Genomic DNA, 25,692 nt, shown 5'->3' with positions numbered 1-25,692 from the left:
ATGATTTTGTTGTTTTTTAGTGCTGAGTAATATTCCATTGTGTATAAATGCCACATTTTTTTATCCATTCATCTATTGAAGGGCATCTTGGTTGGTTCCACAGTCTAGCTATTGTGAATTGTGCTGCTATGAACATTGATGTAGCTGTGTCCCTGTTGTATGCTCTTTTTAGGTCTTTTGGGTATAGTCCGAGAAGGGGAATAGCTGGGTCAAATGGTGGTTCCATTCCCAGCCTTCCAAGGAATCTCCATACTGCTTTCCAAATTGGGTGAACCAATTTGCAGTCCCACCAGCAGTGTACAAGTGTACACTTTTCCCCACATCCTCACCAGCACTTGTTATTGTTTGACTTCATAATGGCTGCCATTCTTACTGGAGTGAGATGGTATCTTAGAATGGTTTCAATTTGCATTTCTCTGATTGCTAGAGATGGTGAGCATTTTTTCGTGTATTTGTTGATTGATTGTATATCCTCCTCTGAGAAGTGTCTGTTCAGGTCCTTGGCCCATTTGTTGATTGGGTTATTTGTTTTCTTGTTGTTTAATTTTTTGAGTTCTTTGTATACTCTGGAGATTAGAGCTCTATCTGAAGTGTGAGGGGTAAATATTTGTTCCCAGGATGTAGGCTCCCTATTTACCTCTCTTTATTGTTTTTTTTTTACTCTTTTTTTTTATTGGTTGTTCAAAACATTACATAGTTCTTGATATATCATATTTCACACTTTGATTCAAGTGGGTTATGAACTCCCATTTTTACCCCGTATACAGATTGCAGAGTCACATCAGTTACACTTCCACTGATTTACATATTGACATACTCATGTCTGTTGTATTCTGCTGCCTTTCCTATCCTCTACTATCCCCCTCCCCTCCCCTCCCCTCCCCTCTTCTCTCTCTACCCCCTCTACTGTAATTCATTTCTCCCCCTTGTATTATTTTTCCCTTTCCCCTCACTTCCTCTTGTATGTAATTTTGTATCAACGTTAGAAGAGGTAATATCTGCAGCAGATGGAATGTCAGATCTTTATTGTTTCTCTTGCTGAGAAAAAAACTTTTTAGTTTGAATACGTCCCAATTGTTGATTCTTGATTTTAACTCTTGTGCTATAGGTGTCCTATTAAGGAATTTGGAGCCCGACCCCACGAGATGGAGATTAGGGCCAACTTTTTCTTCTATTAGACGCAGAGTTTCTGGTTTGATTCCTAGCTCCTTGATCCATTTTGAGTTAACTTTTGTGCAAGGTGAGAGAGAGGGATTCAACTTCATTCTGTTGCATATGGATTTCCAGTTCTCCCAGCACCATTTGTTGAAGATGCTATCCTTTCTCCATTGCATGCTTTTGGCACCTTTGTCTAATATAAGGTAGTTGTAATTTTGTGGATTGGTCTCTGTGTCCTCTATTCTGTTCTATTCATGTTCTTGATTGTTTCCTTTGCTATGAAGAAGCTTTTTAGTTTTATGCCATCCCATTTATTGATTCTTGGTAAATCATAAATTTAAATTAATTTCTCCCTCTAAGGTTTAAGAGATCCCATTCTGTTAAACATTACAAATATTTAAAATAATAGCATTCCTTAATACAGAAATATTTTTCCAGAGTTGTGATTCTGTTAAACCTAATTATACCTAATTATAAATCTTTCCAAAATTGAAAAACACTTATGATGGATCGATTTTATCATTTTGCATGATTTTTGAGTTTGCCTTCTCAATTCACTTGAGTTTGGAATAAAACAAGAGTTCAACCAAAAAATGAATTAATTCTTTTTGTCAACATTGATAGGATCCTCTGAACATTTTTCACAGCTGTTGTGACCATAAAATAATTCCATAGTTCTGTGAGATGCTGGTCACATCACCCACACCCTTGGATTTCAATTGCACACTATCTAGTACATCTGTGTACTTATAGATTGAGTTTTACATTTCTTTAGCTCTTAAAATATGTGTAAATTTTTCCCATGTGCCTCTGACATCTTTGAGCCTCTTGGTATTCTGCACTCTTACAGTCTTCAATCATTGTGGGCCATAACTCTTATTACAATGACATTGGATTGACTTCTGTCTATGGCTTAGGGTTTAGATTGATTACTTGATTGTACCATCCAAGTTCATCCTACTGACACAAAATAAAGATAACTGAAATCCCACTTCACTGACTGAGTGAATATATACTATTTCTTCGTGTGATATGAGGAAAACTTAGGCACATCCCAGTCATGCAACCTCTGTTCAGAATCTATAGAAACTTGCCTATAGGACTTAATTCAAACAATCTAAGGCATTCAATATGATTGACACCTTTTGACCTTTCAACTTACCTTTTGAAGCCACCGTGGATGAATTCTACTGAAAAACCCAACTTTTAAATCAGAAGAAAAGTGTGGCTTCAGCTGGGGCTGTAGGTCAGTGGTAAAGCCCTTGCCTAGCATGGAGGAAGCCGAGGTTCAATCCTCCTTACTGAAAAAAGAGAAAAAAATCAAAGTGTAATGACAAAATAAGGAAATATATTCCCTCAGGTGATTTGTACACTGGCCCAGAAGTGACACTGCTGGACTAAATACATAGTGCTAATATTAACACTTACTTTGAAGGCTGACATGCATCTGGCTTTGTGAAAAAGAAACCTGAAGTGTTAGGTGAAAAATCAATCCCCACTAATAAAAAGAGCAACAGAGAGTGGGCCCCATTCCCTACTCATCCAGAAAATGTCTAAGGAGCTCCTGTCTGCTTCCCGGCCCTGGTTTCCTCATCTTTGGAATTTGATGGTCTTGGGTAGTCCCACAGCCTCCCCAGGACCTGTACACACACTGTCCTCCGGTCACCACCCACTGAGTGTGCCATCAGGAAACCCTTTATGTAAACACAGGGATTTGACAAGCAGATGAACTTCTTAGAAGATGCTTCAGCATGATGTCAACTTGCCCTGCTTTTTCATGCCGTTCATGAAGAGGTATTCAGATGACTGTTTTTTAAAGGAATCCTAAGAAAACTTTGGTTTTTTGTTTTGTTTTGTTTTGTTTTGCTGTAGAAAATGCTCCAGCTTCCATAATTCTTTATTAAATATTTGACAAGTCGAATCATTTTTTACAATGACTTCACTTTACCACATTACTCTTTTGCTGTCAGGAAAACAATCGACTGTTTCTCTTTAGCTCTCTCAAGAAAGAAAAGCAAAAAGGACTTGTTCTTGAACAAAACTTTTTCTGTATCAAATTCAACCTTATTTTAAAGCTATTCTGATTGTGAAAATGAGCATTATCCATAAGTTGTTTTAAAAAAAAAAATCAAGGTAGTTGGTTTTGTTTGACCAGATAGTACTTGGCTTCATTTTAGGAGATGGGTTTGTAATAAAAAGTTATGAAACATTTTTAATTATTCATTTGTTGTTGTTGTTGTTCTAATTAGTTATACATGATAGTAGGATGTATTTTGACATATTATACACACATGTGTTAAGGCAAGATTGCAATAAATCACCAAGTCGATCTTAAAGCAGGAGATGGAAACTTTATTCACCAGGTGGCGATCCAGATCCACCAGCTGGCGGGCCAAGGGATAGGGTGCAAGTCTACACCCTTCGACCCCCTCCCGGGGTTTGAGTACACCTTTTATAGTCCAAAACCATACTAAAGCATAAGTGTGGCTTCAGCTGGGGCTGTAGGACAGTGGTAAAGCCCTTGCCTAGCATGGAGGAAGCGCTCAGACATTATGAGATCTAAAATCATAAGCAGAAAAGAGAGTGGGCCAAAACGTCCCTTGTTGTGTACAAATTAAAGAATGGTTACTCACATCTAGACAATCAATCTCTGACAGTGTACATTGTCCAAGAAAAATGGGAACCAAAGAGAGAACACTTTTATATTGTATAAGAATTGCCATTTTGTGTTGCCTAACATGCTATGCTAAGCAACTGTTGATGGGTACAGAGGTGGGGCTTTCCCTGGAAGAAGCGTTTCTTACATGATATGGGGTAAATGGAGTCTGTTTGGTCATTGCCCATACAGCCTGGCCCATAACATAAGGAGTGTAACTTCTCATTCTTCTGGTTTTACATGAGGAAGAATTACATTGTTCATGTGATCATATATGCACATAGGATACTAATGACCAATTCATTCTATCATCTTTCCTATTCCATTCCCCCTCTCTTCCCTTCATTTCCTTTTGTCTAATCCAAAGTGCTTCTATTCTTCTCTAACCCAGCTCCCTTATTGTTAAACTGGTATCCATATATCAAAGAAAATATTCAGCCTTTGTTTTTTGGGGATTGGCTTATCACTTAGCATGATATTCTCATGATATTCTTAGCAGATAAAGGAATCCTAAAAAAACTTTTTAAATGCACATTTTCTTACAAATGTCTAAAAGTCATTGGTCAGTTTTGTCATCTGTGAAGTGTAGTCAGTGAGCTCCATGGTGTCCATAAAATCTTTCATCACACAGGTGTGTGGTTCTGTAAAGCTCTGTTTCCTTTTCTATTGGGCTGAAACCCAAATATATCAGTCATTGTGGATTAGACAGACCCATGTCACATTCCTCTCATGGTTTCCTTTGCAGTCCTCATCAGAGTAATAATGAACTCATGATAGAAATTGTATCTGACCTACTGAAGCGGCTGCCGCTGACAGTGGAGAAAGAAGTGTGCCCCAGCACATTGAAAAGTCTCCTGTCCAGCTCCATTTGGGAGTCTCTCTATAAAAATGTCAAAGGTGAGCATATGATCTGAACTCCTTCCTCTTACCTCAGCCTCCTCAGGAAGAAACTCTGCTGTCAGAGGAAGGCAGAGTCAGGAATAAAGTACAGTACCACAGCTGCAAAAAGGCTGAGGCAAGATGGGAAGCCAAATCTCCACTCTAGAGATAGGAGCAGAAAAGAAATTGATGGTGTCATTTGGGTCTTCACAGAGACCAAAAGTAAAGCAAACAAGAAAGCAGCAACTCTGCTGGGGAAATTCTAAAAATCTTTCTAGGTCCCTGTTCTTTCTGGCTCTGTGTCTCTGCTCTCTGGAACAGCATCTGGAACAGCAGGGTTGAGATGAATCCTCTGATGGGAGAACTCTCAATACTGAGAAAGTAAGACAAGGAAGGGCAGGCCCAGAGTTGCCCAAATTAGTTCCAGGCACAGCTCCAAGGGGCTAAATTCCTGGACTGGGGCAATTTCTGAGTTAAATTTTAACATCCATATTCTAACCCAAAAACAATTCATTTGGAAACAAACGTTGAGCAATAGTCTATCAAAATAGTCATGCACCTCATAATGACATTTAAAGACAGATCATATATGTATGATGGCCCCATAAAGTTATGTCACCTGGTGACACCAGAGTCATTTTAATTTAAGTAAGCACACCCTATTGTTTCATAAGGATGAAATCTATGGACGCATTTTTCAGAATTTGTCCCCACTGTTAAGTGAGACATGACTGTGGTACTGAAATTTTTGAGTCTTGATCAAGGTTCATCAAATAAGGGATTTCAGACTAAATCCAGTCTTTTATACAACTGGCAAGCTCAAAGGAATTTTTATATTATTTAATGGTTGAAAAAAAATCAATACTTTGTGACACATAACTACTATTTGAAATTCTGATTTGAGTGCCATAAGTAAAATTTTATTGGGATATGGCCATTCTTATTTGTTTAACTTTGTCTATGGCTGCAAGAGGAGAACTGAGTAATTGCAACAGAAATGATGCCGTCCATAAACCCTAAAAGATCTGCTATCTGAACTTCTACAGAAAATGTTTATCTACCCCGGGTAAAGACACATGAAATTTCTTTAACTTTCAAATCCTGTGTCCCTCTCATGCAAAGCCTCTTTTTAATCTATAACATATCAAAGTTTTATCTCTTTTTTTTTAATTCCAGGCCATGATCCCCTTATCCATTGTGTCTTAATAGTCTTTTTGAACCAAGAAATAGGACGATTTAATAAGCTATTAAGTGTCATACACAAATCTTTAAAACATCTTCAACTTGCTCTAAAAGGAGAGAGCATCCTCACTCAAGAACTGGAAGAAATATACGACTCTCTTCTCAATACAAAAGTTCCCTTACTGTGGCAGGTAAGCAATTACCATTCCCTGCTTACTTGCTTGCTTGAAAGAAACATCCAGGATCCAGGAAATGATTAGGTTAACAATGGTACATCTGTGTGGTGAAATTCTATGCAGTCATTTAAAAATGCTGACATACTTTTGATATGAGTACATATTCATACAACTTCTGAGAGGGCAATTTGGCAATTCCACTTAAATTTGCCTTAGAAATATTTATCACAGAACCAATTATAACAATATAAACAGGTATAACTATAACAAATATTAACAATATAAATTGTTATAACAATTATGATAATATAACAATATAATAATTCCTATAATGATTAATAGGAATTTGATTACATAAACTGTGGCACATCCAAATTGTGAGGTATATGCTGATATGGAAAAATATCTCCAAGATGTCTTATTAATTTGTTAAAGTTTTAGAAAAATGTCATTTTTAAGGATTATAAACTATGCCTATGAAGGCATATATTTGCTTATAAAAAGCACATCTCTTTAGGCCAGATGCATGCTTTTAATCCCAGCCATTCAAGAGGCTGAGCCAGGAGGATCATAAATTCGAGGCCAACCTCAGCAGTTTAGCAAGGCCTTAAGCAACTTAGCAAGACCTTGTCTCAAAATTAAAAAAAAAAAAAATTTAAAGGGCTTGGATAGGACTCAGTGGTACAGTGCTTGCCTAGGATGTGTGAAGCACTGGGTTAGATTTCCAGCACTACATAAATAAACAAAATATAGGTATTACCAAAAAAAGGGCCAGGAATGTGGCTCAGTGGGTTAGTACTCCTGGGTCCAATCCCCAACACCCCCCCACCAAAAAAAAAGCACTTATATTTTACAATCAGGAAACACAACTAAATGCTTTGGAAGAAAAAGCTCAGACAATAGTAGTTACCTTGTATGAAAGAGACTCATGGGTCTTGTGTGGGGGGGAAAAAGCTTTCATTCTACATCCCATGTTGTGCTATTTTTATTTTTTGCCATATTCATATTTTAGTGACTGTAAAATTTTCAGTGTTTGCAAAGACCATGTAAGTTTTTTTTTCCCTTTGGATCACCTCCCAGTGAAAAAAAATTTTAAAAAAAAACGTTTTATTAAAAAAAATTTAATATTACTAAATGCATCAAAGAGCCTAATAAGAGAATGATGGGTTAACAGGTCAAAAACTGAGAGGAGCCTGGCACCATGGTGACACCTGTAATCCCAGCCACTTGGGAGGCCAAGGCAGGAGGATTGTGGGTTCAAAGGCAGCCTCAGCAAAAGCAAGGTGCTAAGAAACTCAGTGAGACCCTGTCTCTAAATAAAATACAAAATATGGCTGGGGATGTGGCTCTGTGGTTGAGTGCCCCTGAGTTCCATCCCTAGTACTCAGGGAAAAAAAAAAAAAAAAAAAAAACGCCTAAGAGGAAACATGAACACAAAAAAGTTGGGCAGAGCACAGCAAGTGTTTTGCTCTGAATATTTGCTACTCCTGGGGAGGAAAACTTTCAAAGGAATGAGAATGGTATTTTCAATGTATTCAAAAAATTAACTTTAATAACACAAAACTTTATATGAAATAAACACAAAAACAATACATACAAAACTTTTGTTTTGAAAATAAAGGTAAAATAAAGCAGACCAAAAGAAGAGAGGTACATAAAATTCATCCTTAACAAAACTAGAAACTCTGAAATACAAGAAAGAATGAAGAGGGTAAAATGGTCAGAGAATTGGTAATCAATTATGACAGAAACAAAACAGTACTAATATCCAATGGGATTTTTTTTTTCTTCTTAGAGAAGCACTGTTAATTTTGAAACAAAAGACCAGGAATAAAAAAACAGTCAGCAATAACACATACACCAGAGTTGGGAATGTCTGGAATTTTTAGGTGTTATATTATCAAGAAGGAGGATAAAATTAGTAATGAACTTTACACTTTGACAAATTACATATGCATGATATAATTACCAAATTACCAAGGTAGCCACTAAAACAATCTAAACAAAATACAGAACCTTTGAAATAGTAGATTAGGGGGAAATACTCCTTATATTATTATGTGAACTAAAAAATTTTTTAAGATTCAAAATTTTTATACAGTTGATCTCTATATTTTAAAAGTATATAAACCCTTGCATATAGATATCAAGAGACATATACAAAAATATTTACAACATCATAACAGTAATGGCTGGATTTCCCATTCAGAACCATGAGCCAAATCATCTCTGTTCTTTATAAATAATCCAGTCTGTGGTGCTATGTTTTTACAGCAAAAAAAAATGGAATAAGACTCCTGCAATGAAATATTACTCTACTTGCAAAATGACTGAAATACCAACACTTGCTATACAGATGATCTTAAAAAAGAGTGGTTCTAGAGCTGGGGATATAGCTTAGTTGGTTGGGTGCTTGCCTTGCATGCACAAGGCCCTGGGTTCAATCCCCAGTACCACCAAAAAGGAAAAAAAAAAAAAATACAGTGGTTCTTGGGGGTGGGGTTATGACTCAGTGGTAGAGCACTTGCCTTGCATGTGTGGGGCACTGTGTTCAGTCTCTCAGCACCACATAAATTAAATAAATAAAATGAAGATATTGTGTCCATTTACAACTAAAAAAATTTTTTTGGAAAAGGGCTGGGAATGTGGCTCCATGGTTAAGCACCCCTGAGTTCAATCCCTGGTACCAAAAAAAAAACAAAGAGAAGAAGAAGAAAACATGTAGACAGGTTAAGAATCAGAGACAATTATAATTCTTTAAAATTGAATACAGAGCCATGCTCGGTGGCATACACCTGTAATCTCAGCTGCTTGAGAGGCTGAGGCAGGAAGATTTCGAGTTCAAAGCCAGTCTCAGCAACTTATCAAGGTCCTAAGCAACTTAGAGAGGCTCTGTCTCTACATAAAATATAAAAAGAGGGTTGGGGATATGGCTCGGTGGTTAAGCACCCCGGGATTCAATCCCCAGTACAAAAAAAAAATTGATTATAGACAATGATGAAAAATTGAAATGTGGAAGCTGTAAAGTTCACACATATGAAGTCCTTCACAGGACTTTAGAATCAGAAAGGACCTTAGGGATCCTTTATTCCTGTGCCCTTATTGACTATATAAAGGGATCAACAGAGGGGCTTTGCTGCTTGCTAAGAAAGCTAACTAGTGAAAGTGCTGGGCTCCCTGCAGCAGTTATGATGGGAGAACATGGCCTAGTTGGGAGACTGTAAATACAATTACGACAGACAACTGCATGTCTGACAGACTGACAAGATCTGGGATTAGCCAGATGGAAGGATATGTCTGGCTTGGACATTTAGGCAGACAGAGACTGCCATTCAGAGACTATGTGAGCAGAAAGAGATGCTGTTGGAGGAATAATGACAATGTGAAGCAAGACGTTGGTTTCATCAGCCTAGCAAAACAGTGAAACCACAGCCATGGTGAAGTCCGGGAAAGGGACTGCGAAGCAGCAAGAGAAGAGGGCAGTACTAACCTCAAGGGAGGGAAGGAAAGGAACCAATGAATGGGGTCTAGAAAAAAATAGAGAATTCAAGAGAAAAAGCGAAGGAGAAGGAAGTAACCAGTTTAACCAAAAGTGGCAAAGGATTTGTACCAAATAAAACAGGTGTAGGGCGGGGATTGTGGCTCAGCAGTAGAGCGCTCTCCTCGCACGTGCAAGACCCTGCATTCGATCCTCAGCACCACATAAAAAAAATAAATAAGTGAAATAAAGGTATTGTGTCCAATTACAACTAAAATATAAATATTAAAAAATAAAAACGGGGGTGGGACACCATGAATATGGAAAGTTTTTATAAAGCCACTGATGACTTCTAATGTAGAGCAATAATGAACAGGAATCAATGAAGGACTTCTCAAGAAGCTTGACCATAAACACACAAGGACTTACGGACCCCCTTCCCCGTACACTCATTGTAGCAGACAAGTTAGAGGCTTCTGTATTTAAGATAAGAAGAGCGTGTTCATAACTGGATGGAAGCCAAGAGGAAATGCCCCAGAAAGGCAGACAGAGCTGAGGGGCAGGGGTCAGCTTGGCTCAGAACTGGAAGGAAAAGGGAAGGACCAGACTGTGGGTGGGGGCTCATAGAACTTTGCTCAGGGGAAATCTGGGAAGTTGAAAGGCTCACACCCAATGGCATGTGAAAATAATGTCCCCAGAGAAGAGGAAAGAGAGGTGAGGGGATTATTGAAAGAATTTGAGAAGAGTCAGGAAAGCCTTAGCCAGAGTGGAAGCTTCCAAGGGTTTATTCAGTAAAGATAACCCTGTTTCTCCTGGGTATTCATTTTCAGACTTCTCACTATGTAAAAGTGTTCATTTCAGTTGGAAAAGGACATTCTTCTGCCAACTTTTTTCTCCCTGGCAATTGAGTCTATTATAAAGTTTACAGAAATGTTCCCAATGATCCCAGAGGCAGATCTACAAAAAAAAAAAAAAAAAAAAAAATGACATAATTGTCTTTAAATCTCAACAGAAATATGCCTACAAGTCATGCAGGTCCCTAAGCTCCTGGGTTAATGATCTCATGCAGCGACTGGATTTCTTCAATACCTGGGCCAAAGTGGCTTACACTGCAATACATCGTCGGTATGAATGAAAACTGCTTTGTTTCTTCCTTATTTTTGCTAGAGCTTAACAGTTTATGAACTAATTTCACATGCTTGGTCTTTGGGTTCTCAGAGTAACATGTGAATTAAGGAGTAGATGAATTCTTGTCTTCCATTTAGGATGAGAAAATGGGGATCTTGGGAGCTGAGAGTCCATTCAAGGTCCCTAAACTCTGAGACAGAGATAAGGACTAGCAGCCAGAACATTTTTTTCCATTATTCTACGCAGTGTCCTAAGAAACATATAGAGAGAAATATGAAGTGATATATGAAAAATTTGGCTACATGTGATTTTTCCATGTATTTTTGGTCATAATAAAAGCAGTGTGAAGGCCTGAGACTAGCTACCATTGACCAAGGGACTCACAGAGTATCAAGCCTCTTTCCAAGAGCACTGCTGTTCCTAACACACCAAGTATCCTAGTAACCCCCATCATCCTATTTCAGAGATGAGGAAGTTGAGGTGTATGAAGTAACTTTCCCAAGGTTTCACCAGTAGAAAATGGAAGTATTGAGGTTCGAACCCAGAAAATCTGGTACCAAAGTCTGTGCCAGGCTGCCTCTTAACCATTTAAGTATAAAAGAGTGTTAGAACAAATGCAAACACCAGACCACATCTCTGGGGATTCTTTTGGAGAAGTCTGTAACTCAGAAACAATTGATAAGACTCCAGAAGGCCCAGCCAGGTTCCCCACTGTAATAATGCCCTGTGTTACTCAATTCCATGGACTTCCAACCAAATCGCTTGTCTTCCTTTTCCCCTTACCAGCTTCAAAGCATACTTGGTGCCCATTAAAGTATAGCACAAGAGTCCTGAGTGGGAGGGAATTGAGTGGGAGGAATGGAGCTGGAGATACAGCTCAGTTGGTAGAGTGCCTGCCTCGCATGCACAAGGGCCTGGGTTCAATCCCCAGCAGAGAGAAAGAGAGAGAGAGAGAGAGAGAGAGAAAGAAAAGTGAAAGGATGAGAGCCTGGAGGGACTGGAGGAAATGGCCCAGGTCACCTGCAGGTATGCAATTATTATGTCCTTATGCACCTCACCTGGTCTGCTTCTCAACAGGTACATGAGATTCATCACAACTTCAAATGAAACTGCTTTATCACCTAGTCAAAGCTTCACATACCTTCCTGAATCAGAGTCTGATTTCTTTGAAGGATTTCCTGCAAGATACTGGCTCCCAGCTTTCTTCTTCCCACAAGGTGAGCATTAGAAACCAGGATCAGCCCTACACTGGGCCCAGTATCTCCACAACTCCTCACCCTCTTCACAAGAGGTTTAGACGACAGCACCTATGCCCTGGCAGGCACCAGGGCCTCTTCCCTCCTCTCTCACTTTCTTTCTTCATCAAAATAGGCTTACCTTTGTCAGATCTCACCTGTACCTTGGCAGGTCACTTTCTCATCTCTAGGCTATGATTCAGTGATGTCAAAGACCCTCCCTGAGACCACTATAACTTAGGAATTGATTCTGTGCTTCAGTTGTTTATTCATTTGTTGATAGATGGCTGAATGCTTGCTAGGACTGGGACCCCACCTGCTCAGCAGAAAAAATTGACCAGGATATTGTCAGATCAGGCGGGGCAGGCAGCAGCCAAAGGAGGCAGATTTAAAAGGGCCGCTGAACAGGCTTTATTGAGATGTCACTCCTGGGCAGAACTCGATCAGACCCACAGAGGGGACAGGGGAAGAGTCTGAGGAGAAACCGCGTGGAAGCTCGACCGGACTGGACTTTTATGCGGCTTACAGCAGGAAGGGAAGGGCTTGGGACAGGAAAAGGTGTCTCTAGGGTCCCTTGCCCCCTTGGAGTTGGTCAGGAGAGTTGGCTGAACTCCAGGATTGGCCAGGGGGTCCTGCTGATTGACAGGCGTTAGTCAGGAGATCTGGCTGATTGACAGGCGTTTCCAACAGCATCTGATTGATGTTCTTTTCCAGCCGGGCTGCTTTGTTCTAAATTGCCACTAAGTTGCCACCAAGTCGCCACCGACCTAACAGATATTGCCACAATGAGTGATCAGGGATGTACAGGAAGTTGTAAAGAAGCAGTAGTAGACTAGAAGCTTCAGGAGGACAGGAATGGGTCTGTTTTTATTGCTGTCATATCCATAGAGCCTAATACTGTTACTGCTGTTTACCAGTGACAACTTGCTTCCCCGAATGCTGAAGTATAACACCAGAGAAGCACACGAGGCAAGTATAGAGTGGAAAGTAGAAGGCTTTATTAAAGGACAGCTTCGACTTCTCCCCAAGGAAGAAGGGGACCCAAAAGGCAGAATCCGTGGAAGGGGGAGGTCTTCCCTTTTTTAAAGCTAAGGTCTTCTTTCAGCTTTCCCACATTCATGTCTTTGTTTCCCTTTATCTTGCAGGTGGGAAGGCCCAAAAGGTGGGAGATAGGTGGGTGGAGGAGTAATCTGAGCAGGAAGGGCCTGGGGCAGCTTTTTTTTTTTTTTTTTTTTTTTAAAGAGAGAGTGAGAGAGGAGGGAGAGAGAGGGAGGATTTTTAATATTTATTTTTTAGTTCTCGGAGGACACAACATCTTTGTTGGTATGTGGTGCTGAGGATCGAACCTGGGCCCCACGCATGCCAGGCGAGCGCGCTACCCCTTGAGCCACATCCCCAGCCTGGGGCAGCTTTTGATTAGCACTTCCCTGTTTGCTGGGAGCTGCTTCATTAACACTTCCTTAGGATGGGTACTGGGCCTTGGGGACATTAACATTTCAATTTCCCCAAGTGCTGCTCTGGTTTCCTGGACTCCATTCTCAATAATGGCCTCCATTTTCTTTATTTTATTCAATATTAGACCCCATTTACCTAACTACACTACCTATCTGTAAATCTGGCTTCAATACTCCCCCAGCACCAGCAAAGTTCTCAATAAATATTTGCAGAATGACTAGATGTGTTTCTGAAGGAACATATGAACAAATCAATACTTTTGGAGTATGAAACATGGGTACCTTAATTCAGGGCCTGGAAGGAAATAAATGACTTTTAAAATGAGACTTGAAGGTTACTGCCAGTTAAGTGTTCTCCAGGTGGGGATGGAAGAAGAGGAGAATAATTAAAAGCACTTCCACAGTATTTATGGGGTGCCAGGCACTGTTCCAAGAACTTAGTATAAATTAAGTCATCCAATTCTCGTGACAATCTTTGGAGTCTGTTACTATTATCATCCCTATTTTCAGATAGAAAAATCTTGGCCCATATGTTGTATGACTTTAGACAAATAAACAACAAAAATACTGATTAAGCTACGATTTGAACTTAGCCTGCCTGACTTAAAATGTCAAGTGTTCATCCATTGCCCAAAACTGAGAATAACATCTGTATTGGTGATTATTCCAGAGTCCAGAGGTAAGAGAGAGGAAAGCAAATTAGAAGAAACCAAATGTTCATTATGATCAGAGCAAAAGACCCACAGAGGGAGAATGGTGTAGGATGAAGCTGGAAGGATGGGTCCAGGAACCCTAAAAGTTGATGCCACCCTGTGACCATGGGAGCTATTTAATGTGTTTCAGGCCAGAAGGGTCATGAACAATAGCTACAGGAAGGAAGAAGGGCAAGGGTGCACTGGAGGAGTACAAGGCCAGGTCCCAGCCATCCAGGGAGTCTGCTTTGCTCAGGGCAAGAACTTGTGGTGCCCTGCAGTAGGGTGACGGTAGGGGAAGCAGAGAAGAAGTTGCGTAGACAGAAATTAGGAAAGAGAACCAACCAGACTCGGTGTTTGAAGTGATGGGGTGCAGGAGAGACAGATTGAGCAACTCTCAGGTCTCTGGCATAAACAGTTGAGTGGGTGCGGAAATAAAGGACACAGGGAGAAGAGCTAACTGGGGTTAAAATGATGGCCATGTCAAGTTTGAGATGTGTTTGTTGGTTTTCCTGCTGCACATAGCCTTGCTCTGTGTGACCAGGGGTAAAATGACCACCATCCACTAAGCAACCACAGAGAAAAAAAGCGCCTTCCTCCTCCCAGTGTCCATATGTCACTTTCTGACAAAGATTCTGGCGCACTTAGTCTTGTCCTCACTCTGGCCCCATCTTTTTGCCAAGATGGCGTCAGAAGTGGATATAGGATCCAAAATTTATAACTCCCCTATTCCCACAAAAATATGGGGGAACAGGGGCTAGACCTACAGAAAAATCCACGTTCACCTCCACTAGGAGGCGTATGCACTTGCTAGACTAATAGCACAAAGACCTAAGTGAGGTGAGTGCACAGGTCTAGCCTTATCTCTCTTCCTTCCTGACAGCTTCTCCACTCTTCTATCTCCATGAGGGAAGGGGTGTTGCCCACCCCTGAGGGAAGTCCAGAGACTCACAAGGAAATTGTTGGTATTTTTCTTCAAAGCCTTTCTTTCTGCTGTGCTTCAAGACTATGGAAGAGCCCAAGGAATCTCTATGGATGGCCTCACTTTTACCCACCATGTGACTTCTGACACCAGTGACATCAAAGACGAGGAGCTCTCCATAATTATCCAAAAGAAGCTCAACACAGTCAGGAGAGCCTTTAAGGTACTGACAGGATTGGAAAGGGTAGTTGTTCATTCCCTCAATGAACCTTTATTCAGTACTCACCACCTGCCAGGTAACCAGAGAGGCAGACAAATAAGGCACAGAGCTCTTCAAGTCCAAATGCCATCCAGCTGCGCCCGGCAGCCCACTTATTCCAGAGCTCAGCCAGGTGGCAAGCAAAATCTCCTCCCACCCGCAACCAACACTCAGCAAACACAGTGAAAGGATGGCCAGGAAGACACCCAGGCTGGGAGCGGTGGCCATGCAGCCAGCCATATGCTCCGGGTAATCCCAGCCCTGCTGTGCTGTCACCACCCACTACTTGAAGGCTTGTGCTTACTAAGTGCCAATCTGCTCTAGGAATCTACTACTCCAGGATCCACACTCAACCACATTAAAGATGAGCTTATCACATTTCATTGTTTTAAACAACCTGTTAGGATTTTGAACAGTTTGCTCAAAATCAAGAAGGAATCGTTGTCTTTCAAATATCAGGGGTTTCCATCTAGAAACATAGTTGTTCCATTTGCTTAGGTCATTTACATCTTTCAGGAAATTTTGTTTTCTCCACATTGAAATTATCTTCAGGTTATTTTCTTAACAGTTTTCTTACAATTGTTGTTTTTTGTGAATAGGATTTGTAGTACTGTACAATTGGCTCTTTGTCATGAGTCTTGTACTTGGGGTTAGTCAAATTTGAGGTTAAGGGCACAGTCTACCCAAGACTTCTAACACCGATAGCTAGTTTAGGAGTTTCCCAAAACAAATTTCAGGTGTAATAATTTATTAGAAAGACTCACAAAACTTCCAGAAAGCTCTTTTGTGAAGTTCCTGTTTGAGACTTTAGCCAACTTTTGATTGGCTAGTCTTTATCATATTGACTTGTTGAAGTTCTTTATAGATTCTGGAATAAGCCTTTTGTCAGGTTAATATATAGAATTTATCTTCTCTTGGTATGTGACTTTCCTTTTTATTAGTGTTGTCTTCTGCTGAACAAAAATTCTTTGTTGTAATAAAGTCTGTTATATCCATCTCCTTTTTAAGTCCTAAGAAATCTTCCCATCGCAAGGTTACTAAAATCTTCTTTTGTTATCTCTGGAAGTTGTATGACTTTACTTTTCATATTTATGCTTCTGGTCCACATTGAATTGAGTTGGTGTATTGTATGAGGTGGAGTCAAAGTTTTTTGGGTTGCATGGTAGTACCCAACTGACTCAGTCTCATTTTTCTTTTATTGAAATGATGATCCTTACCCCACTTTAATTTTGTCGTAGATCAAATAATTGTCTATCCCTGGGCTTGTTTCTGAGTCACTAATATGTTTCACTGATGTGTCTGTCTTTGTGCCGCAGTTCTATTTTAATTATTGTTGCTTTACAGTATGTATTCATACGAAGTCCTCTAGCTTTGCTCTTCTTGACAGTTGTCAATTGATTTTTAGAGAATTGACATCTCAGCAATATTGAGACCTTTTTATAATACATTTATTTGTAGATAAAAATAAAAAATAAAATAAAGATATTGTGTTTATGTGGTGTGGGGGATCAAACCCAGTGCCTCACACATGCTAGGCAAGTGTTCTACCACTGAGCCACAACCCTGGCCCCAGCAATATTGAGACTTTTAATCTTAAATATTTAGTTTTTCTTTTTATTTCTCTAGCTTATCATGTATTTAGTTCTTCAGTTTCTTTCTAGTACAATGTTCAATAACAAGGTGATAATGGACATTCTTGTCTTTTTCCTAAGACTCTGGGAATAGCCTTCACTATTCCACCATTAAGTATTACATCAATTATAGGCTTCTTTGTAGATTAAGAAGGTTGCCTCCTAGTCCTAGTTTGTCAAAAGGATTTTTTTTAAATCATAAGTAGGTATTGAATTTATTAAACACTTTTACCATGTCTACTGAAATAATCAGCTGGTTTTTATCCTTTGTCCTATTAACATGGTAGACGATATAGATAGATGGATCTCGAGTTTATTTTGTTAAGATATAATTTCTAAATTAAGATTGTTTTAAATAAGAATGAAAGCTAAATGTAATGAAGGATCTTTTCGGTATCTCTGGAAATAATCACATGACTTTTTACCCTTATCAATGTGCTTAACTATATCCAAAGATTTACAGTGATCAAATCATCTTAATTATAATATTTTATTCAAAATTTTGTACCAATATTTAAGATTAGCTTGTAGGATTCAGTAGTGGGGTGGGGTTGGGGGAACGGAGGGTATATTGTTTTGTTTAGGTTTTACTGTGTGCATTACTGGTTGTGATTTCCTGATTTCCTTAATCTAATTCTATCATCCATCTTTAGAGATCTCATAATTTCTGGTCTACTAGGGACACATCTTGTTTCCAGTGCTGTTATGAGTGTGTCTAGGGATCTGGGGTCATGGGAGGAGGCCAGGGCTCATGCTGTTCAGTCTCTTGCTCCAGTCCTGGTCTTCCTTTTCTTGGCACGCATCAGACTGCACTTAGAAATGACTCAGAGAACATCTAGAGTGATTGCAGGTTGGAAACCTTTTCAGAAGGATGATACTGGGAGAATCCATTCTAGAAAAGACTTAGAAGAGAACTATTTAAAGGGGTGATGCATGAAGAACTAGACTCTAAATCTACTAGAACTCCAAAGGAGTGCCAGCCACAGAGGCTTCCAGGGGGACTCACTGAGCATCAGGGCATCCACTTGATCCAAATTGCCCATGGTGGATAGCACAGCTTCCATTTGTAGACAGTAAGTGCCCTGTTCCTGGAAGTTTAGGAAAAACAAAGTGACCACTAGGCAAGGATACCAAAGTGGAAGAAATTTAAAGTTCAGATGTGTTTTGGACTTGAAATTTGTCCAATTGTTTATCAATTCATTCACTCAAAAATATGTGTGCAAAACTGTGCTAGCTGTTGGAAATGAAAGATGAACAACACAAAGCCACTGGCCTCCAGAAGGTCAGAGCCTACCTGACCTGTCATGATGGCACCAAGGCCCCTTACCAACCTGCACTCAGCATTTATCGTGTGTCAGAGACGCATAGGCTCTTTACCTGCATTATTTATGAAAAATTGTCAGTTTTATAGGCCAGAATTAAGGTTCAAAGAGCCCAGGCATGGCTTTGACTCCAAGGCTAGCCTGCTCTTCAGCCTGTCCAACACCTTCCTACACAACCCAGCAGACACAACGCTCAGGGAGGCAGGTTGCTCTGGGCCTTCTTCTCATGCCTCATAGAGACAAAGGGGGTGGGCTGCCCTCCCAAACTTGCTTTTTGTCTCTATCCATCTAATCAGATGTTCTCAGTTATTTCTGTTTATCCCACGAATCAGATTTGATTTAGGTAAATTTCCTTTCATTCATTTTGGTTAGCTCTTGTGAGAATTAAGTCACCTCATCATGGACTGTTTGCAAATTACTTACATATTACGTCTTTTCTCTGAAAAACCCATGCATTCCATGTCCAAATCACACAAGTATAAACAAAGTCAAATGCATGAGAGTCACTGCTCCCATGTTGTATATGAAAAGACAACACTAGAGTCAACACAGTGTATGAAACTTAGCCTGTACGTTAAAGTCAAGTCATTACACAAAACAATTCCCAGTAAGTCTTTTATAGAATGTGCTTTATATGAATTCACCTTGCACCTCGAGGCAGGTCACATCCAGAGTGGATAGCTGAGTCACCAAGCACAGCACAGGCTGTTCCACACTTCATCTCTGTGCCAACAAGCTGGTCTAGGAGAGCTGTGTCCATCCATCTCCTCAGAGAACTGCCGGATCATAGAAGGCTGAGGCCTCCTGCGCAGCTTAGTGCTCGGCCACTCAGCACCTCAGGTGCAGCACACCTGGAGAAGAGCAGGTGGCTTCACCAGCCCCCAGGCACTCCTGGAATTGGAGCTGCTGGCAACTCCGTTTTCTGCTTAACACCACTCGTCAGAAATTCACTTCACCCTTTATTATTCATTTAATTTCAATCAGATATGATATAGAACCTTCACTGCCTCTTTTAAATTTTCAGAGCCCTACTGAGTAATGTAGCCACCATGGTAGAGGTAGGTGACAAAGTTTGAGCCTAGTAAAACGAGCTCATTTTACAACTGTTCTTGATTTCTTCTAAGAAGCTCAGCTCAGGATTACAATTGTAGAAATATGGGGTTTTCCTGTCTGAAAATACTTGTCAATTCAGGATCAGCACTAGAAAGCAGACAAAAGCCTACAATTCTAAATGCTCAGAATGGGAAAAACTTGGGACAACACACCAGGGATGGTCCCACGCTGGGATGGCATCTCCTCAGGGAGCTCCTGTTAGGCTGGGGACCTGCTGACACCATCTCTCTTCCATCTCAGGGCTTGGATTCCTCTCATGAAGGAGTTCATATTTTTGGCTTATTCCTTGAGGGAGCACGATGGAATCATGAAAAAAATATACTAGAAGACTCGCTGCCTCTTGAAATGTGTTGTGACTTTCCCGACATATACTTTATGCCAACAAAGGTAATCACCCAGCTGTTCATCAGGAAGTCCTGATCTTCTAAGCTCCCCCTCACTAAGACACACCTCTCCTCCTACTCCCCGGTACCCGCAATCTCAAGGGGAAAATGTGATAGCTTCAGACCTCGCACGTTTAAAATAGCCCCGAGATTGCTAAAATCTGAAACAGATGCTGTATTAACATTCAATGTTATTTCTCTGTACTACAAAGCCATGGGAATTCCTCTAAATTAAATTCCACACATGCAAGTACATTAACTTACACATTCAATCCTTACCGTATCCCCTGGACTTCATGTAGGGAAAATGTGAGCTAACTGGTTTTGAACTATGCAATTTGATTATTGGATTTTTTCTCTTTCAAGATTTCTACTGAAACACCCAATGCTTCTAACCAGACAGATTCAGAACTCTATACTTTTGAATGTCCAATTTACCAGACACCTGAGAGGTCAAGAATTTTTACCACTGGTACTAGTCTACCAACAAACTTTCTGACATCAGTGTATTTATCAACGGCAAAACCTCCTAGTCACTGGATCACCATGCAGGTGGCATTGCTGTGTGAGAAGAATGAATGAAAAATAAACTTCCATACCAAACCATTTGAAGTTTTGACTCTTTATGCTGTCCAGACCCTCGAATGTCATCAACACCCTTCCTAATGATGAGTGGTCAGCTAGACTGGACAGGTGCGCAGTCTCTTTCATCTGTAGGTGAGGACATCACTATGTGGGGGAATCTTAGAGCTGCCTTTTGTTCTAAACTCATCAAGACCTAATGCTCCATGTCTGCAGCTGGGCTCTCGTGCAGGTCAGCAGGTTTGACTTAAACCAGCAAAGTTATTAGGGCATATTTCTCAAAAGCTTTTAACTCAAGTTAGTGGTTTGTGTTTTATATAAAATGCAATACACGTCCTTTGGAATACTCTACACTACTGGCCTACAGACTTCTAAAACAAAATGGAAGAGCCTTCCTTACTTAAAAGAAATGCAGCCTTGGTTCTGACCTCACTAGACTACAAAAACAAATCATGAGAATTCCATAAACAGGATTGATATATCTAAATGTGTTTCTATGGGAAGAATCTCCTTAACTGTACTCTATAATTGTAACTATCATTTTGGAACACTTTGGAACACTAACAAGAATTCCATTATAATCCTCAGACACCCTGCTCTGTACCAGGTGAGCATGCCAGCCAAATTTTACAGCTTAATAACAGCCAGTGCTGAGACTAAACTCACCCAGGTTTGCATTTCTAAAAGGAAGGACAGCTATAATTCAAGGTTTCATTTTATTATCACTGGACTTTGGCAATGGACATACCCCAAGTCACACATGAAGATAATAATCCATTCTCTAACATAAGGAGGTGGAAGGGTGGGACTTATACCACAAATTGGACTCATAAACAGCCACAAAATGTTAATATGTACGTACTTGCTTTCTGGTCTAGGAAACTATACTGTCTAAAAACAACAGTAGGAGCATAACTATAGAAAAGAACTAAGACAGTCCCTGTCTCTTAGGAACCAAGGAGAAAATGATAAAGTGTACAATTTTATCAAAAGATAGAAGGTGGGGTCTCATTAGTTGCAATTCATTTGCTAAAAGTTTTTTAAATTATCCAGGATTTGTTAAAAACAACCCATACTTTCTGGAAACCACCAATACACAAGGCCTTTTCTTCAAACAAACAGTACAAAATTAAAGACCTTCAAGATATGAATCCTGTGCTAGATTTTTAATCAGCACAGATTCTGACACACACACACCTTCTGCCACATTATGGGATGACAGGAGGAAGAATGAAGAACTGACTCCGTCTGATTTCCTCACTGAGCTCAGCCTGAGTGCTGCATTATCAGCTGGAAACCCAAATGGGCATCAGGCACTGTCTTAGACATAAATGCCTTTCTTAAAGGATGTACTGTCTTTAAATAAACACAAATGCCTCTATGACTAATAGCTATTCATTTGAAGGTTATTATTGAATATGCAATAGTTTTTAGCATTTCTCAAACTCCAAATCCTAAATACACAACCATTTTCCGGGAGTTACCCACTCCCTCACCACTACCCTTTCAAGCTCTAACATTGTGACAGCTTCAATATAAACAGCAACTGGCCAAGGGACCCAGTTTGCCATTTGGATGCCCAGTGATCCAGGAAGGTCCCAGAGGAATAATCCTAGAAAGAGCAGGGGGCGGGGAGGGTTAGTGAAGGATTTGTCTTGGTGACAATAATCCCAAAGTTGCAGGCAAAAATAAAATAAAATAAGGATCAAAGTAATCAAAGCAACATTTTTATTTTCAATTTTATTTCCAACTTAAAACTTCATTATAAAGCTTGTCAAATAACATGTCAAAAGCAAAATTAAACCAAACTGTAGCTGATGTCCAAGCACTGCAGCACTCATCTGATAACAAACCTTTTTCGTTGCCAGGAAAAGAACTGAATGTCCTCCATCCTCCCCCAAAACCTCCCTGTTATCCAGCCCAGAACCTGCTAGAACACCACTTTCCAATACCAGGAGAAAAGCATAACTTAAAAAAAAAAAAAAGGCAACAAAAAAATTTGCTTGCATACATCAGTACTGATAAAACACTGACAACTTCACCAAAGGAACAGTACAGGATACAGAATGCTAGAGAAAACCAACTCCATGATCACATTAACATAAGCTAGGTTATAGATACTTCAAATTGCAGGGTAGGATGAACACTGCATATCTAAATGGCTCATATATAAAATGTAGAATTAAAACCCAAACATACACTATAAGTATTACATTCCCCTATGTTTAAGATACTGAGAACAATTAGTTCTTAATACAAAAGTTTGGTGAATTTGCTACTGTTCCATTACAGGACAATTAATAATAAATGAGACTACATCAACTTCACTAGAATTTAAAGGTTAAATTTCCTTTATGCACATCTATTAAAAGAAGCAATTTTAAGTTAACGCCTTGTTTTCAGATAGTACTCCTTTCAAGGTTTTGTGGACATAAAGGACATGTGGACAAAATACAGTATAAACTGCATGAGCTAAACAGTAGCAAAATCACTGTTCAATTTAAATGAATAGTAGCAAAAACACTGTTGAATTTTAAAGTCAAAAAAATATATAAAAATAGTAGCCTTAAATGGCAAATTTTCGAACACCAATGTTTGTAAAAAAAATGTTTAAATAGTAATGTTTCTCCAAAAATATATATTTATTCTATTTTTTCTATTTGTAAGAGTTTATAAAGGCAAACACACACCTGCAATTGAGGTAGCAAAGCCAAATTCACAAACTTTGGATTAAGAAAAAATACCTTTCCTATGTTTTAAGAGCATCTTCTATACAATATTAAATGAATTCTAATTGCTTCAAAAATTTTAATTCACATGTATTACTTTACAAAACTTAATTTAAAATACTGAAAATGTTTTTGTTAAAAAGCTACTTTAGTCTTGACAATTATCTCACATTCAAAATACTGTACAGAAAAATCTGAAGTCACCATATATTACATAAAAATAAGCTATGTATGTACATTTTCAAATGCAGTTTCAGAAGTTGAAGTTAAGCCAACTGCTACCAATGGGCCTCTTTAAACAGTGTCTGCTCCTAGCCTGCCATCACTCTCCATGTACAGCGAATTCCTTTAAAAATCACATAACTTGTAAATGATTTAAAGAGAAGCAAATGAAATTGTTTTCTTAATGCAATGAAACACAAATGTATTCTAAATGGAACAGTATTTTCACTTAAGAAAAACCAACTGGCAAAAGGGAAAAAAAATCAAAATTTGGAATTAAAAACTATAAATATCAATAGTATTCTTTTCAGTGCATTTAAGACTAGCTTTGTTGTTGTTTTTTTTTCAAATTTTTAAGGATTGAAAATTTCCTATTAAAGGCAAATTCCAACATTGTTATTTGTATAGTTCCTGACATTGTTATTAATTTAATAAAAATATACATGGCTATATTAACAGACATACTACTTGGCTCTAGAGTCCTGACTCAAAACTTACAGATCCTGTCAGTGCAATGAGAGTTTGGATTTTTTTTCCCGTTTTCACAAATGGAAGCCTAAACAATGGGAGCATTTTTAATCACCAGAACAGAATCAGTAAATGTACGGGAAGATGCGGTAGGGCACGCACTGGCAGTATTTCTCCCACGCCAGGCCGTACTTCTTCTTACACTGGTGCTCATCGCGTGCTTCTCGGTGGACAAGCAAAATGGTGAAGTAAATCACATAGAAATAAGGCAGGATGTGATTAAAACCTGTGGAAAATAACAGTCAAAAGCATTGGACATTTTTATTTTCCCTACACTGCAGTTTTTCCTGCCTTTCCTCAAATTCTCTAAGAATCACAGTTTTCCAGAATCTATGTACTCTGTGTAGAAAAAAATCAGGCACAGTTTAAAACTCAAAATTTTTTATTTGTAGAAGTTCAAAGTAAAACTTCAGGCTCTGTGAATCCCAATTCCCCACAGAAACGGGGTAAATAAGTTGTTGCATAGACAAAAAACCAGAACCCAGCTCAGGAGGAACTCAGCTGAGGCAATCCCAACCCACCACTGTCAGCAGAAGACTCACGCTGACCCCTGCCCACTCTGTCCCAACTAAAGACACACACACATCTTTCAATGGGCTGAAATGCTTACCACAAGGCAGGGACCATGCCAGGGCCATGATGAGATCACCCAAGTAATTGGGGTGGCGAACAAAGCCCCACCATCCAGAAACTAGAAGATTTTTTCCCGTAGAAGTATGAATGGTTTTTAAATCTATATAAAAACAAAAATACATTTTAATGATCTCTAAAAAAGAGACATAAAATCTTCATTTAATATTCATCATACAAATATAAACTACTACTTACGAGCAAGCTTTGGATTAGTGGGATTTTTCCGGAATTCATTCTTCTGAGAATTTGCACACCGGAAGATTACATATCCACAAACTGTAATTTTAAAATAGTTTTTTGTTAATTTAGATATAACCTAATACATAAAATTATCTGTAATTTCTCTCAGAAATTATTTCAGGGCTCTGAGGAAATGTTCAAAGCAGAGAACATTCTGATTTTTAAAAACAATTTGAAAACTCTCAAGCCCAGAATGTGAAAAAGCAACTCTTCAGAAATCTCTCTCATTATATACCTTAAAGGCAAAATGCAATCATATCCCCAAACAAAATGAAATCTAAGAAAGCCCACGACAATAAAATCAGTGCTAGAGTTTAGTGTAAGTTAGTTTTGATACCTAACATGAACACTTTATTAATAAAATAAACACCAGCTTAGAACCAGTACCACTACAAATCTATGTGGAATCCCACTGCAAACCTACAAGTTGGTAGCTTTATTTAAATTTCAAAATGTTGACATCAACAGGCCCTGACTTACCTATTGTACTGTCGGTCCTGAATAAACAGAAATACATCTATTCCGTATTTTTAGCTTAACTGTAAAATATATAATACTGCTTTGAATAACACACAGGCACACCAATGGTGAAACCAAATTTTTTTTTTTTTTTTTGGTACCAGGGTTTGAACCCAGGGGTGCTTAACCACTGCCCTTTTATATTTTATTTAGAGACAGGGCCTTGCTAACTCGCTGAGGCTGGCTTTGAACTCATGATCCTACTGCCTCAGCCTCCCAAGCTGCTGGGATTATAGGCATGTGCCACCAAGCCAGACAAAACTAAATTTTAATTTGCACCAACAACTTAGATTTCTTCTTTTACCATGGACACTGATTAGGCTAGCAAAACTAGCTATAGATGAATGAAGTTCAATGCTTATCTTGCACAACCTCTGGTGGAGGAGTTTAATAAATGATTTAATGACAAAGGACTAAAGAAAATCTATCCTGAAGTGAAATGTATGACTGGGCCTGGCAGGCTTCCAGCCAAAGCTAAACTGGACCCCTCACTTCCCAAACTCGCTTCCCTCTCCCCACCACTCACCCTGCTGACATGCTCCCTGTCCATCTCCATTCCATTATTTTTTTC

The 25,692-nt window shown here is 39.2% G+C and overlaps 2 protein-coding genes across 3 annotated transcripts in view; one reads left to right on the top strand and one right to left on the bottom strand.

Annotated features, from left to right (window-relative positions):
- The window catches only part of DNAH14 (dynein axonemal heavy chain 14), a gene marked incomplete at both ends in the record, with an annotated part of 361,185 nt that extends 340,935 nt beyond the window's left edge, over positions 1 to 20,250 (top strand). Inside the window, 7 exons of the mRNA XM_081298208.1 lie at positions 4,560 to 4,711; positions 5,870 to 6,066; positions 10,542 to 10,654; positions 11,735 to 11,874; positions 15,020 to 15,183; positions 19,526 to 19,672; positions 20,035 to 20,250. Of these exons, the coding sequence (XP_081154334.1) occupies positions 4,560 to 4,711; positions 5,870 to 6,066; positions 10,542 to 10,654; positions 11,735 to 11,874; positions 15,020 to 15,183; positions 19,526 to 19,672; positions 20,035 to 20,250 (1,129 nt within the window). The remainder of the gene's footprint in view (positions 1 to 4,559; positions 4,712 to 5,869; positions 6,067 to 10,541; positions 10,655 to 11,734; positions 11,875 to 15,019; positions 15,184 to 19,525; positions 19,673 to 20,034) is intronic.
- A 1,714-nt stretch (positions 20,251 to 21,964) lies between these two features.
- Positions 21,965 to 25,692, bottom strand: part of LBR (lamin B receptor) — a 28,822-nt gene continuing 25,094 nt past the window's right edge. For both annotated transcript variants that reach the window (XM_081300196.1, XM_081300195.1), the window contains 3 exons: positions 24,558 to 24,638; positions 24,340 to 24,462; positions 21,965 to 23,955 (listed from right to left, as the gene is read on the bottom strand). In XM_081300196.1, the coding sequence (XP_081156322.1) occupies positions 23,795 to 23,955; positions 24,340 to 24,462; positions 24,558 to 24,638 (365 nt within the window). In that variant the 3' untranslated portion in view covers positions 21,965 to 23,794. The remainder of the gene's footprint in view (positions 23,956 to 24,339; positions 24,463 to 24,557; positions 24,639 to 25,692) is intronic.

Source organism: Spermophilus citellus (assembly GCF_964194105.1).
Source record: "Spermophilus citellus genome assembly, chromosome: 6".
NCBI lineage: Eukaryota > Metazoa > Chordata > Mammalia > Rodentia > Sciuridae > Spermophilus > Spermophilus citellus.
The sequence above is the reverse complement of the archived record's forward strand: the minus strand, read 5'-3'. Positions and strand labels throughout refer to the sequence as shown.